Source organism: Lissotriton vulgaris, chromosome 2_1 (assembly GCF_964263255.1).
Source record: "Lissotriton vulgaris chromosome 2_1, aLisVul1.2, whole genome shotgun sequence".
NCBI classification, from domain to species: Eukaryota; Metazoa; Chordata; class Amphibia; order Caudata; family Salamandridae; genus Lissotriton; species Lissotriton vulgaris.
Genome location: NC_141687.1, coordinates 799700934 through 799716430, shown reverse-complemented (window position 1 = coordinate 799716430; position 15497 = coordinate 799700934). Strand labels below are relative to the sequence as shown.

The 15497-nt window shown below is 45.5% G+C and overlaps 1 protein-coding gene across 2 annotated transcripts in view; it reads left to right on the top strand.

Moving 5' to 3' along the window:
* The window catches only part of LNPK (lunapark, ER junction formation factor), a 646398-nt gene that overhangs the window by 234544 nt on the left and 396357 nt on the right, over positions 1 to 15497 (top strand). For both annotated transcript variants that reach the window (XM_086956173.1, XM_086956174.1), the window contains exon 5: positions 6024 to 6082. In XM_086956173.1, the coding sequence (XP_086812299.1) occupies positions 6024 to 6082 (59 nt within the window). The remainder of the gene's footprint in view (positions 1 to 6023; positions 6083 to 15497) is intronic.

Below are 15497 nucleotides of genomic sequence, written 5' to 3'. Positions count from 1 at the left end.
ATCGGTTATATCTTGTTCAAGCCGCAATATCAACCATGTGTTGGTCGCGCAGAACCCATGAGACCTCTCGTCTGCGCACAAGCTTGAAGGTCTTTTTGATTGCTTGATGCGACTGTTGTGAAACCGCGCGGCATTGTTGCTGTTGCAACTAGCTGGTTACTGCTTGCCCTAGTGGTCTTTTATTTCTCAATAAACTATAACTTAACTTAGTTTAGCAGCTGACCCAATTGACTGGGTGCCGCTCGCAGCCTTGTTCTTGCTCTGCTTACCCTAACTATTGCTGCTGATAACCAGGAAAGCTGAACTCTGCCGTTCCCTGCGTGGACTGCCTGGATTGCCGGGGAGTGACTGAAGCTCGGTCCGGTTGGTGAGGGCGGGACTGCGAGTCCCAGCAGGAGTAGCGCTTCGGACAACAGCGCACCTGCGACTCTTCCCGCCCACTCTCGTCCTATCTACATAATCCCAACCACCTACGCACACGCGGGACGGAGCCCGGGGCGAAGCCCGGGCCAAGGGCGGGCCCATTTAAGCCCGTTCAAGACCGGGTAAGACTGGACTGGGCCACCCCCCTGACTTTTGATGATTGGCACCTCCCTTATTGCTAAACACTGTTTGCCCTACTCTATTACTGTGTAGCTGTATTCTCATTTTCCTATCTGGGTCCTACCAACACAAACTATGTCTCCTAGAGGGACCAGGAGCAACAAGGCTCTTCATAGTGCTCAAACTACAGGCCCAATTGATCAATTTATTGCCAAAGCAAATGACGCCATAAACCAAGGCGTCCTTCTATTACAACGGAGGGTTTCACAGGATTTGACAGCCGTGAAACGCTCCTCGTTGGGCATACTGGCGGCAGCCAAAACTCCTTTGCGCACTTTAGAAGCTGATACTCTGTTGGCCGATTCTCATCCTGTTCCTGGTGTTGTGGACCTGTCGGTCTCACTCGAGCTGTCAGCTCTTCAAGCATCTCATTTATCAACGTCTTTGGAGCAGACACCAGCCCCTCTTATTAGCCCGCTCAGGGATGACCCTACTGCTACTACAATTCGGGGTATCAGGGAGGGAGCAATACCCAAGAACAAAAAGAATAAAAAGAACCAACAGCATAACAGGACCCGCCAGCAAACTAACACTTCGAACAAACAATCTCAAATTACAACCCTATCCCTTCCTACCCATCAATCCCCTAAACAAGTTGCCCCCACACTGGATGAAGGGAATCCAATTCCCCCAGATATAATAAACCTATCTATCACTTCAGCTAATCTTAGCGTTACTAGTATTATTGATAACAGTGATCCCAATGGTCTAAATAACCAACTACTAGACAAATTGGGGGCCCTAATTAAAACCTACCTCCAACCGCTTGAACTTACCCTTTCAAAAATAGAAAAACAACTAGAAGAGCTATCATCAGTGATAAAAACTAACAAAGGATCTACTCCTAGCCTTACATCAGGACAACTGAGGGTTCAAAAGCCACAACTTAAAATCCCAGCTGGTGGGGCAACAGCACCAAAGGCAACACCAAAGCCAACAAAGACAAATACCACAGTAGGGGCTTCCCAGCCTAAACCTTCCCTCCCAAGGGCAACTAATACTAACACTCCTACCCAAACGACCACGCCTGCTCCTCCACCGGAGCATCCTACTATTCCGCCCCTAAGCTAATTAGTAATTCAGGGACACAAAGCACCACCTATAAGAACAGAAGGAAGGGGGGGCATTCTATCCATCTTCCCCCAGAAGCTGCCCCATATGTTGTCATTATGACAGGGGTCCCTGAGCTGAATTACAACGTGGAGGAACCAGGCTGGTCCCTTAGGAATAAGGTACTCCATTGGCTTTCTGTTAATAGGCCACTCCCCCCTTATTCTGATAACCGAGTTACAACAGTTCGTAGGGTCCCCTGGATAGGAAGAGAGTCAAAATCCACACCGGGCGATTGCGTCATCATTAACTTTGAGGACCCCCATACTGTAGAACATATTTGTTCCTGGGGCACACAATATACACCCGATGGAATTGGTACCAAGAGACTTTCCTTCTTCTATCCTCCAGTGTACCACCACAACTCCGGTCCAGAGTGGAACTGGACGCAAGTTGGTAACTGGAATAGGAGACGTGACTGGGTCGATTGGTCAAACACCGGGGGTAGAGATGTAGCCCCCACCTTTGGTTGGAGAGGTGTCCCCCTGACCAACAGATATGACTTCCTTGAGATGGTGGACTGACAACAACCCGACAGTCATCTGGATAACATTGCCACATTTACTCCAGTGCCTACCTTACCTGATCAACCCGATGATCTTCTGTCTTCCTTTTCCCCAACTAGTAACCCATCTATTTCTCATGCAACAATGCCAGAAGTTCAAATTGCTGTACCAGTACTATATCTAGATTCTGTTACCAACAAAGAAACTCAGTCAGATATATCACTCTTTGAATTATTAGCACACTCCCCTCTTACCCCAGTTCCCTTAACCCTAGAACAAAATTTGAATATTAAAAAGTCTACTCCTTCCACTTATCAACTTTCAGTTTTATTCTGGAATGTTGCAGGTCTCTGTTCGAAAATAAAACTCAAACCATGGTTGGAGACAGTAACTCCCCATCAAATAATTTGTTTGCAAGAAACATGGGCTATAGATCCGATTCACATGCTGGGCTACAAAACGTTCTATTCTCCAGCCAGCATCACCACACACTGTAGATCTAAGGGAGGTCTGGCGATGTACATTTCAAATAACTTATCTGTAATTGGCTTGTATGTCTTACATACCACGGCGAACTTTCAAATTGTTTAAGCTGCATTTAGTAATCATACGATGTATCTTTTTATTAATTTTTATAATAATTTGTCCCCGATTGAATGTGTTAAATCCGTAAAAGCAATCATGTCTGTTGTAAATGAACACTGTAACAAGCATTCCTCACTTGCTTGCTTTGTAATATGGGGGGGAGATTTTAATGTCTCACTGTGTGCCAACTATACGAAAGGTATTTGTGGTTTGTTAGACGAACAAGACTGTCCATTAATCCATTTTACTCACTCACTTCTGGGTAATGCTCTGAACGACTGTCTTTTCACAATGGAACTAGATTATGCAAACAACCTAGTAGATATTCTAGTTGAATTTAGACCTACTTTTCATGGTAGAGGTATGTTTAGCACTATTGATTTCATTTTATGTTCTACGGTCCTAAAAGGTAATCTCCAACGCTTTAGTACTGGTACAGATATCTCCAGTGACCACTTCCCTAATAGTATTCCCTTATCCATAGAAATTGGTGCCTCCCATTGTAAAAAGGTCAGCCAACTAACCCAGCAATCACTGACCATGGATAAGCTAAACAGATTCTCTGTGAAATGGTCCAAAATAGATCCTGTAGTTATTAGTGGCAACGTTGTATCAAAAACCCTTCCTTGGATAATCAACTGTTAAGCAGAGGATTCCCCACCCGAGTTGATCCTTAACAGTTTTTCTGAGATTTTATCAGCAATGCGGTCAGAGCTATTCCGTAATCATAAATCAGGTAACCAGGGGTCCCTAGGATGGTTTGACACTGCTTGTCGTAAAGCCCTATCCGCATTAAAAAAGGAACTACATAACCCAATTAGAAACCCAAAGGAGATAGCTAACTTAAGAAAGATTTATAAAGCTGCTCAACAAAACTGTAAAAGGGAGCTAAAGAAAACTCTATGGGCCCAACTACATGAAAGTTGCCTAAAGACAGCTCGCAGTTTTGGCGTGTCTTTAAGTCACCTTTTTTAACTAATATTAACGCGCCAAAGCATCTCGACGTGGCTGTGCCCGCTGATGCATGGGTGACCCATTTCACAAACATTTTTGGGGGGTCACCAGTAGATACTATAAAACCGGCGAACCCAGTAGATGACCCCGCGAGGTCTCAGGTCTATCCTATTGAATTATCTTTTAGCCATAGTGAGGTCATCCAAGCACTAACATCTGCGAAATCTGGTAAGGCGCCTGGCCCTGATGGGGTCCCCGTAGACATCTTTGTAAACAACATAGAATTGTGGTCTCCTGTCGTCACCCAGGTGATGTCGGCAGTCACGAAAGTCGGCCTTATAGATTCTTGGTCCTCCTCCATACTACTACCTATCTACAAAAAGGGGGATCGTAATAATCCTGCCTGTTATAGACCCATTTCTCTCCTGGACTCCCTGGGGAAAGTCGCCGGACGCCTGATCCTGGAATGTCTGCAGGATTGGGCGTCTGAGAACAACATCATGACGACCTTCAGTATGGTTTCCAGGAGGGTCTTGGCACAGTCGAGCAGGCATTAAATTTAACCCTCTTAATAGGGAAATATACCGGAGCGAAGGGTGGCAATATACACGCTTTCGATTGTGTGATCCACCCTAAGCTGTGGTCCATTCTTAGTGAGCTCGGGGTGGACCCCCCTATTATTAAATTCCTCCGTGAGCTCTACTCCGATGCCACAGCTTGCATGAGATATGGGTTATGCGGTGAACTAACATCTTTATTCACAATGAAAAGAGGAGTAAGGCAAGGGTGTGTCCTGGCCCCCTTCCTGTTCAACCTCTACACTAATTGGCGCGTGCTAGACAATACCCATACCTAGGTATCCTAATGGACGACCAGTTAGACTGGAAAGCAGGAGTTACAAGTAAAAAAATGCTCTTTCAAAGAGCGACCTCTGCTCTTGTTTCATTCTCGCGAAAATTGGGTAAACCGGCCCCAAAAGAGCTGCTTAAAATTTACTATGCAAAATCCCACAGTGTTGCCATCTACGGTGCTGGCGTTTGGGGCTATGCCTCTGTGGATGGATTACAACTGGTCCAAAATGGGTTTTTAAAATATATTCTGGCACTTCCTCCTAGTGCTCCAATATACGGATCCCATATCGAGCTGGGTATCGATTATATAACTGATATTATTAGATGCCAGCCGATACTCTTATGGCACCGTGTTTGGACCAAACCCCAATGTCACCTAACCCGCTCTCTATTACAAGACTGTTTATCATTGGAGAAATGGAAAAAAATTCCATGGCTTCTTTATGTTCTCAACTTCTTAACAGACCTGAATTGTGCTTACTACTTCACCGAACCATTGACCCTGACCGAGATCAGCAGAAAGGCGCTGAAAGCTCTCTGTTTAAATCATCTGAGAGATCTCCGCCTTCTAATTGAAGTATCTAAGCCTACTAATGTGCAAATTCTTATGGTTCAAACCTCCCCAGGTATTCACCCTTACCTTACTTTTTTCTGACCAACCATGAGAAATTTGTTTTAACGAGGTTTCGATTCAACTCCTTTTTTCGCCTCGTAACCTTCCCCACGATGTCAAATTGGTCTCATGATCTGGCAAAGTGTCCTTGTGACGGAGTATCACCGCAATCGACCATCCACCTTACTTTGTTCTGTCGATACTATGAACAAATTCGTAAACGCTGGATCATTCCACCCCTTCGTAAAATGGGGTTAAGAACATGTCGGCCAGCTTATCTTGGACTTCAGATGTTAGATACACCTTATGTGGCCAAATGTGTCGCTCTTTTTCTAAAATCATGTTTGAAAATGCGTTCCAACTTAGGGCTACTACCATCCTGACTTATTATAAATTGACATACTATGATTATCTTGATATCATCAATTTCTAGTTATGTTACAAATTACTAATTTGTTTCTTTTAACTGTACATAATTTGTTTGTTTTTATATTGTCTGAATTTGTAAATGTACTTTTTATGATTTAACATAATGTTAATCGAATAAAAGTCTTTGAACTGACTGGCTGAACAAAATCATTTTACTTTGCACCATTGCTTTGGAAGTGTGCTTTCTTAAACCTATGCCCTTAATTGTTGTTTAGCCATCTGCATGTTTGTTTTGAACGTTAACGTCAAAAAGCCTTGCATTGTCTAGCACGGCTAGCTGTTATATTTCAGGGGCGAAGTACCGGTATTTTAATAATTGAATCGGTATTTTTGTATTTCAAAATTGATTTTTTCTTTCTTTCATTTTTGCAGAATTTGGTTGACAAGAACTTTGCTTATTATATGGTTTTCCAAACGAACAGAAAGAAATAGTAAGTTTCATCTTTCAAAAGCTAAACGTTTCTTCAATGGCATCCTCTGCACATTCAAACGCCGACTTGCATGTACATCCTCGTCTTTTTTTTTTTTGTGTGTGTGTGTGTGTGTGTGTGTGTGTGTGTATGCGTGTGTATGCGTTTATGGGTTTCTGTGGAGTCTGTTTCCAATCCGGACAAAGCACGATGAACGATATTTTGGAAAATCGGCCCAGAGAAAGTTGTGTTGATTGTTCGGGACTTAAACAAAGGTTCACACTACACAGCATATCATTCATTTCTGAAATTGGTAGATGTGAAAATGAAATAATGTTTTCATTGGAAATTCATTTGAATAGCAGATATTTTATGTGTCTTGTTTTTACTGCTTTGGCTGCTTGTTCTTAGTTGTTGAAATGTTTAGACAATTAATAGGGCATCATGGAAGGCTTATATGGTCCACTCCTAAACAATAGAAACAATTGTGAATTTCACAATGCTTCATTTGTTTGTACCACCAATAATACATAAGAAACCAGGTCAATGGAAGCAAAACATATGAAGCGAGTAACAATGTAAACCTTAAGATTTCCCATGGGGTGTCTGTTAGAACAAGATTGGCCTTGCCAATTGGTTTCGCCATATTGTAGTGTACTTACAAATGCAATAAACATTTGAATGGTATAATTTCTGTAATAAATGACAGATATCGATATTGTATAAAACAAAAGACCTGCACAAATGGGTGCCCGTTTTGAGAAAGTGCTCCTGTACTGTGCTAATGATAGCAAGCGCTATGCACATGACCAACCTAGCATTCTTCAAGCAGATTTACTGGGAAAGGTCAGTGCCTAATACATTGACGCTTTACGTGGGGGTGGGGGGGGGGGGGGGGTGGACACAGGGACTGAGCGAGGTCTGTACTCTTCCGTTACTTCCATGAGGTAGACACATGATTGTCAACTCAGTGCTGCTACTCGAGGAGCGAAGGTAGGCCAGACTGGTGTGTGGCTGACTCTTCCCCAGCTCTGCCGGGCGTCCTGGGATCTCACTAAGTCCTCGCCTATAAAAAGCGAGGCAGGCTGCGTACTGGAGCGTAGAACACGATCGATAAAAAACAGTTCAATCCTTCAAATTTCAAACTACAATCGGTGTGGAGCGAAAATACGTTCCAATATTAGCAAGTGCTTTATTTGTAGTAAAAGAAGGAATCCATGCCTGCTGAGCTCACCGGGACGGCCACAGAAACTGATCTGTTTCCTGTTCACCACAATCCTAGAACACCAGAAAAGAATGCGCAACTGAATGCCACTGTTTTGTTTTGCATGCGTACGATGTAAAGCATCGTGCGCATGCGAGACAAAGAGTGCAAACCCATCCACCAATCATATAACAAACAAGCATTGAAAATGCAATAAACCGTGTTTACGTGAGGGATATTGCATTTTCAATGCAAGTGTGGACGTGAAATAAGACACGAACAGGAGGGGGTGGGGAGGGTGTGCTATCCCAAGAAGTAAGACTACGGGAGGGATAGGGGAAAGGCAGGGGAACTAAACTGTTTTTAAAGTAATAGGGCCGATAGCCTCAGAAGGAAATACATGACGACATTGCCATGAGGAGGCGGGAGTAACAATCTAAAATGCAATGGTCTCACCCTGCAAAAGTTAGAGCTATTGGCATTGTAAATGACAACATTTTTATCTATCTGTGGGTTTTGAAAACCTATAAATAAATGGCATTGTCATTTACAATGCCAATAGCTCTAACATTTGCACACAGCGCCCCACACACAGAGCCCCCCCACACACAGAGCCCCCCCCACACACAGAGCCCCCCCACACACAGAGCCCCCCCACACACAGAGCCCCCCCACACAGAGCCCCCCCCCCACACAGAGCCCCCCCCACACAGAGCCCCCCCCCACACAGAGCCCCCCCCACACAGAGCCCCCCCCACACAGAGCCCCCCCCACACAGAGCCCCCCCCACACAGAGCCCCCCCCACGCAGAGCCCCCCCCCCCCGCAGAGCCACACACACACACAGAGCCACACACACACACAGAGCCAGACACAGAGACACACACACACAGAGCCAGACACAGAGCCACACACACACACACAGAGCCAGACACACACACACACAGAGCCAGACACACACACACACAGAGCCAGACACACACACACAGAGCCAGACACCGAGACACACACACACACAGAGCCAGACACCGAGACACACACACACACACACAGAGCCAGACACCGAGACACACACACACAGAGCCAGACACACACACACACACACACACACACTCACATACAGAGCCACACACACAAACTCTGACACTCCAAGCCCACTCAAATAAGGAGCATTGACAATCACCTCCAGTACTAGGGGGCATTAAAATGGCTCTTCCCGTCATTGTAAACAGAAGATGGGGGCTTATAATGCATACAAATGTAGTAGATAAATGTTGCCAGGCCTAATCGCTCACAAACTCTGCAACAGTGTGTTCATATGTACAACACCACACCATGCTTAGAGCACACCTTCAAAGGTCATCCACCATTTCCCATGTAGGTATAATGCATCCAACACCGTTCACTGTACTTCTGAAACGGTTCCCAGTTGCCAATACGTTAATAAATGCATTCCTCATGAAAAGGGACATTTCAGGATCAGTGTGCAAAATGTTTTTTATTCTGCTAAAGTTCTTCCACATCTTGGCGACTGTGCTATGGTAGAGGCTGCACACTTGTTTGTGCAGAGGTAAAGCTTACTTATTGAATATATACACTGGACTCCAATGTGCCTTCATAATAGCACCATAAACTTTGAAACGTTTCATAATAGCACCATAAACTTTGAAACGTTCCAATGTGATAAAACAGCTTCCAAGCAATGGAGTGATTGTCACAGCAACAATATTAGAAACAGTGGTATTCTAAAAAGTTAAACACTGTTTTTTTTGCGTGCTTGAAATCTGTGAAAAGATAGAAACTGAAAAGGCCAAGTCGCCCTTTTCGTATTTAACCTTGCTCATGGCAGATTAATTACAGAAATGCCGAGATTGGAATGGAGCTAGTCTCAGCCATGACAATAAAATCCTTAAAACTAAAATATAATACACTATCAAGGTGTCTGTTTCCAGAATACAAGAAGCTTTGTAAATTGTAATTGAAAAGTTCAAATGAAGGTTTACTAGGCTAGCTTTATCGAGACAGCGCAGAGAAGAGAACGTGGCGCTAGAGTGCAAAAAGTGTGGTATCCCCAGGCAGTCTTCGAGGTCCAACCCATTTCTCACCCAATTGGCATGCAAAGAAACACTTTCCCGAGCACCTGACAGAGCAATGCAGTCAAAGATAAATGACTGGATTTTCATGCACATTTCCGAAATTGAGCTCACCCTTATTTCGTGACTGCTAAAACTGCTCTGCATTTAAAACTGATGAAAGCACGTAGAGCAGCTGTCGCGGCACTTTAGTAATAAAAAGCCCTTGTCACTATTTTGTTCTAGAATCGTATTGCTCTGCTACCTACAGATTTAAAGAAAAAAGCGGTGCCAACTCGAGGAGATTTTGTGAAGATGTTTCTCTAAGAAATGCACTAAATCAGTGGTTTCTGAATTTAGTGGGGAAGTGCGCTGTCTCAACAAGCTTCGACATGTTGAAGCCACTTTGCCTTATGTTCCAAGTGATTGCTTGTGCAGCAAAATAAGTGTAGCTTTTATACAGCAGAGCATGGGCGCGAATTCCGCTGCAGCGGCCGTCACTCTTTTCAAGCGCAGACACAGAACTACGCAGATAAACAAGACACAAACTGCAAGTTAAAGCGCACACATTTACACTTGCTCTAAAAAAGCTGGGAGGCCTAAAGTAACTTAACGATGACATGCACATGTCCGGAAGTCAAGGTGGTGCCTGCCAGGGCCAGACTGGGAACCAAAACTGGCACTGGCAAAGTGCTCGTCCGGTCCCCCGGGGGTCGGGGGTGCCGCCGAGCTCTTTGCCAGTGCCGGCTGCAAAAATGGCCCTGTAACAAAATCGGCCCCCAGGGGCACAAAACCGGCCCCCACCTGTGCGGCGCACTGGGGGATTGCCCGGTGCCCGCTACGGCCAGACCGGGCCTGGTGCCTGCTCTGACCCACACTAGGGTTGAAAGTTACAGTTCTGTGTACTTCTATGCGCTAGCTTCTCATCCGTACCGCGCAGGATCATTGTCCACGGAGCCTCCATGCAGACACATCAACACATTCAAACCCTCGTTGGTCCCGGTGATGACAGCAGCTTTCTGTACACTCAAAGGGCCATGCAAGACCTATTACAAGTGTAGATGCCTGCAGCCTCGGGGTCCGCGGGGTCGATACATGTGTGAATGAGTACACAACCCGCCTGACACTAAGTGTCATACACCCACCTCAGACAGGGCTCGGGCGATGCAGGAGCACACGGTGGCCTGCCAGAGGTCAGAGGAGCCACAGTGACTACAAGAGCAACGCATCTGACACCCGCCGCCTGAGCTGGAGGAGTCCGGACCGTGTACACTGAACTGTCTGTCAGGGAAAATAGTGCAAACAATAGTGCAAACAAGTAACCGCAAAACAGAAATTAAAACGAGGACAGCATGCTCAACACTATGGGCTTCTCTTTGTCCTGTTTGGTTTCCTGCTTGTGCTGTCTCTGCCTTCCCTGTGAATTGGCTCTTGTTGCAAACATGAATAACTCCTTCGGCATTAAAAACATTGTATGCGCGCGCAAGTGTTGTGGACAGGTCAGGCATAAAGTGCGAACTCCTCCAGCCAATCACAGCACAAAACAAGCATTTATAAATGAAATAGCTCTCGTGTTTATGGGAGACTTATTGTATTGTACATAAAAGTGTATGCCTCGAAGAAGGTACGAGTGGGAGGGGGTGGTGGGCAGAGAAGCAACGGACTGCAGGAGGGTACTGGGGGAGGCAGGGGAACAAAAATGTTTTGAAAGTAATGGGGCTAATAGCTATGGATGAATAAAAATGACGACCTGGCCGCCAGGAGGCGGGATAAAATTGCTGAAAACCAATCAGATTGCAGCATTTAGGATTTCAGTGAATCACAAAGATAGGCAGAAAGTGGGCGGAGCTTCCCCCACTATATTGTATACAGCATCTCTCGCCGAGACAGCGCATGCGCTGCCTAGGCGAAACCTAAAAAAGGGAGTCCCAAGCAGCACACACTTTCGAGTTCTGTTTTTCTAATCACATACTCCTTTTCCCATATTCTTTTCTACCTTAAAACAGGGATGCAGATCATAACCTGTTTAGGGATAGTTTTCATGACCGCTTCCTAAAAAGATGGATTGTACATTTGTTTGGCTATTCTAAGAAAGCAGTTTCACCATCAAGGGCTCTATCTCGAATCTATGCGCTTAGAATTCCTTTCCTTTTGCAATAAAAGATGCAACAACGCGTTTTAACTCTGTTTGTTTCTCTATTTCAAAATGAAGCTCTGATATTCTGTCACTTTTAATTCTGAACCCTTTTTAGGAAGGCCTCGACAATGTTTTGATCCAAAACCCTAAGCACTTACTGTTATTTACCTATTTAGGATATCCTGAAGTTTCAAAACCAATTTTGTAATTTATATATATTTTTATTCAGTTTGACTTAGTCTTTATTTAAATCCCTTCATTATTCTTCCAGGCTTTTCCAGTCCGTTATGGCCAGTTTCCTTTTAAGCACAAATTGTTCTTATTGAATTATTTAGAGCTCGGTGCTACCAAACAATGGTTTCTTGATGCTGCATCAGTGTAGAAAATAAAAACAGGGGAGTAGACAGACAGTAGCTGCAGCCAACCAGGAATGAATGGAGTTGGCAAAATAACTGCTATCAGAGCTTTGCAGATAGAACTGGCTTTCATCTTTTGATTGACAGGAACGTGGGTCCATAATTTGAAGTATCGAAGGATAGTCCTTGGATGCATTCTTTGAAAATTCGTGTGACTTGCACGATAGGAGGCACCATTTTTTTGTGTAGTGGACAAAACCATAAGTATATGTATTCAAGATAAATACATTGTAGACAACTGCCAAGACCAAAGACGTGAAACAACCACTCAACTCGTCGTGTTTCCTGTCTCTTCAGCTGTCTGGAACCCAGAGCAAAGCTGGGCTACATGTCCTTCAGGATAGCAGTGAAAAGTTTACAATAGCATACATGAACTTAAGAACTTTTACCAGAAAGAAAACCTTACATGAATGAGAAACACCATTAATCCAAATCTAAAATCCTGAAAATTTCACAGGATATAAACCACAATATTCCACTACAAAATCCTTAAGTTTCACAGGTAATTTACATTTGCGTTCATCACTTGTAGGAGACTGATTTACTATTCTACTTTCAATACCAGAAAGTATGCCACTATCCTTGGGAATTCTTTTCACTTTCACCCCTGGAGCACAATTCCACAATTGTCCATTTTCCAATTTGACTGCACAACCATCCCGATTAACATCCACGACCTGGAAAATTGTTCCAAATTTCACCTTACCTTTTACCACTTTGTCCAGCAATTTGACTCGAGCCCAATCACAACTTTTTAGGGATAAAGAGTTAGTTATTTTGCTCATATATCTAATTTTACAATTCACCTGTCATTCAATTTTAGATTGCATTCTACTAATATTCTGATTAACCTCAATCAACCTTTACTGTTAAATTGCTCAACCAAGCAGGCGTACGAAAATCCTGTGAAGCTTTGCCTCTCAACTCCCGAAACGGTGATACTCCTGTGACAGTGTGGGTAGTGTTACAATAAGACTACATGCTGCAAACTGCATTCACCATGTCTACAACCTTCAATCGCCGCACCTCACACACACTCAATCAGCCCTCAAGACATAAACTCGCTATGACAAGTAATTTTTAGTTCTCGCCTGGCGATAGCAGCGCGCATGCTCTGCTCTCTCCATGCGAGGGCTTCTTGGAATCAATACGGTTCCAGAAGCAATGTGTCCGCTTGGCCTGAAATTGTCATTGGCGTGCGTCGGTTTTTGGCACTAATTATGCTGAACATGCTTTCTTGATTGCACAGGAGTGTTTTTAGTCCCTCCTGGTTGTCACCCTGTCCGCTTTGGGCCACGCCCACCGGAATTGGATGTTGTACTGGCGGCGTGAGATGGCGCCTTTAATCTTTACTCGAGCCCAATCACCACTTTTTAGGCATACAGAGTTATTGTGCTCATATATCTAATTTTACTATTCACCTGTCATTGAATTTTAGATTGAGGTTAATCAGAATATTAGTAGAATGCAATCAACCTTTACTGTTAAAAGATTGCTCAATCAAGCAGGCTGAAGAAAATCCTGTGAAGCACCTCCCACTCAGTTTGTTCCACCCCCTCCCTGGCTTCTCTCCCGCCGTGCTTTCACTCCCGCTCTGCTTATTCCGACCCCTCCCTGGCCTCTCTTCTGCTGGGATTTCACATGGGCTGCATTTTGTTACTTGCAACATTGTGTTGCTTGAGCAAACCCCGGTAAGCTGGAAGCGCTTCCTCTCAGCTTGCACACAAACGTAAGACAGGCGGCAACTGTGTGGGCACTGCTTCGATCTCCGCCTGTGTTACATGAGCCATGCAATGCAATGAGGGTGAACTCCATCACACCAATGCGTGTGTGCTGGATTTCTTGGCCATTGTGTCAACTGTAGTAGACGTAAGAGTATGTTTCGCCACAAGTAAGTTGTATGCAGTTAGGGTTATTAGCTGCTGTACCTTGGGCTTGTGATTGAACCGCCCGTGTTGTAGCACGACCCCGGTTGATGTGGCTTTCAGCGCCGATGTCCCCAGCACTTTTCAGCTGCGACGCCATGTCCGAGGGGCGCTTTAGCCTAGTTATAAAATTCTTTGCAATATTAACAAGCATGGAGGAGGAGCTACGACAGCAAACAAGATGGCTGCTTAGGTTCCCGGCTCCGCCGATCTCCGTATTCCGCCGCAAGATCCTGTACAATATCCTGACCTTACGCCCAGCCTCTGCTTGTATGAAGTGTTCCTCACTCCGATGGCGAAATCCCGACGTTTTTATCTGCTGATTTAACGAACTTACACCGTGTTGAAGATCGTGGCCTGTTCCGACAGTGAAGCCGTGTCCTCGAGTATCCGCAAGGCTGGGCTGCAGTGCAACATCGGCTGGGGACCGTGGCAGGGTCCGGTCGATCGCAGTGGAAACTTCATCTATGCCCGAATCTGGTGGAAATTGTTTTCCTATTCCAGCATCGAGAGTGAGGTGACCTGCTTGTTGACTGAAGGTGGGGGATCCCCGTCCCGCGGACCCTGGCATAGATTTCTGCGGGGTCTCGGCGGGTTGGGACCCCGGCCCGTGGTGGTCCGCCGGGTCAACGCAGCTGTGGATAACGGCGGGTCACCGTTTACGCCTGCCCTCTCGTGATCCTGTTCGCCCCTTCTGGAAATGCCAGTTTCACCCGGGGAGCTGATCGAGACTGGTACCGAACTTGATAAAATGGATCAAACGACATCAGGGCTAACGTTAAGATCGATACTGTCGGAACTTTGGGCGTTTCACTCGCAAATGGATGTGTCCTTGACTAAAATGGATGCATGCCTAACTGGGATTCTGCTCGAGGTCCCGGACCCTGCCCTACGGTTGAATCGGCATTCTACAGCCGTTCCAGCAGCGGCCATTTTGCCTTTGTGTGAGGACCCCGTGAGGGAACGAGTAGAGAAGCGAATATCAAAACCAACGGATGGCGCTCTGGAAGATTGTGTCTCCGAGGCCGTGAGTGTGTGTCACTGTACCTTACATCGTCATTGACTTTGGAAGTATCGTGTTGCGTTCCTCCCCCGGAGACCTGTGCCATAGACTCTCCCCTCATCGTGTGGTGGTCTCTTCCTCCTTTGGAGATTCTACGATCCCGGGGCGAGAAACATCAAGACGGTCAAGCGCGGGGGAGGACACTTTCAGTGCTTGAACTTTTAGTAGAGTTATCAGCTACAAGTGGTAATGGCTTGACTTTCGATGGCTTCCGTCTCATTTATGACTTGTATGTGTGCTCATGGGTCTCGCTGGGGAGGGTCTGTGTGCTGGTTCGGAAGGGTCAGGGTTAAGTTCATTACATTGGGATGATTTGGAACTACTGTTATTGGCGCCTGAATTGCAACTGTTTGATTAATGAGGCTGGGCGGTACCCCCCTGTGGTCCTTTGTAGGAGTAGCTCTACATCCGTCCTTTGCGACAGGAGGGATCCGTGTTGGGCGGGGGCACTAAGGGGTCGGAAACATTGTATGATTATGCCCTCCTCCACTCTTCTTTTTCCTTCTTTTAGGGTTTAGGTTAGTGGGCGACAGGCACGCTGCTAGTGGGGTTAGGCTATAGCCATCGGCAGGGGTGCAGGGTGGGGGTTGGAGGGGGGGGGGGTTTATTTTGCCTTTCTT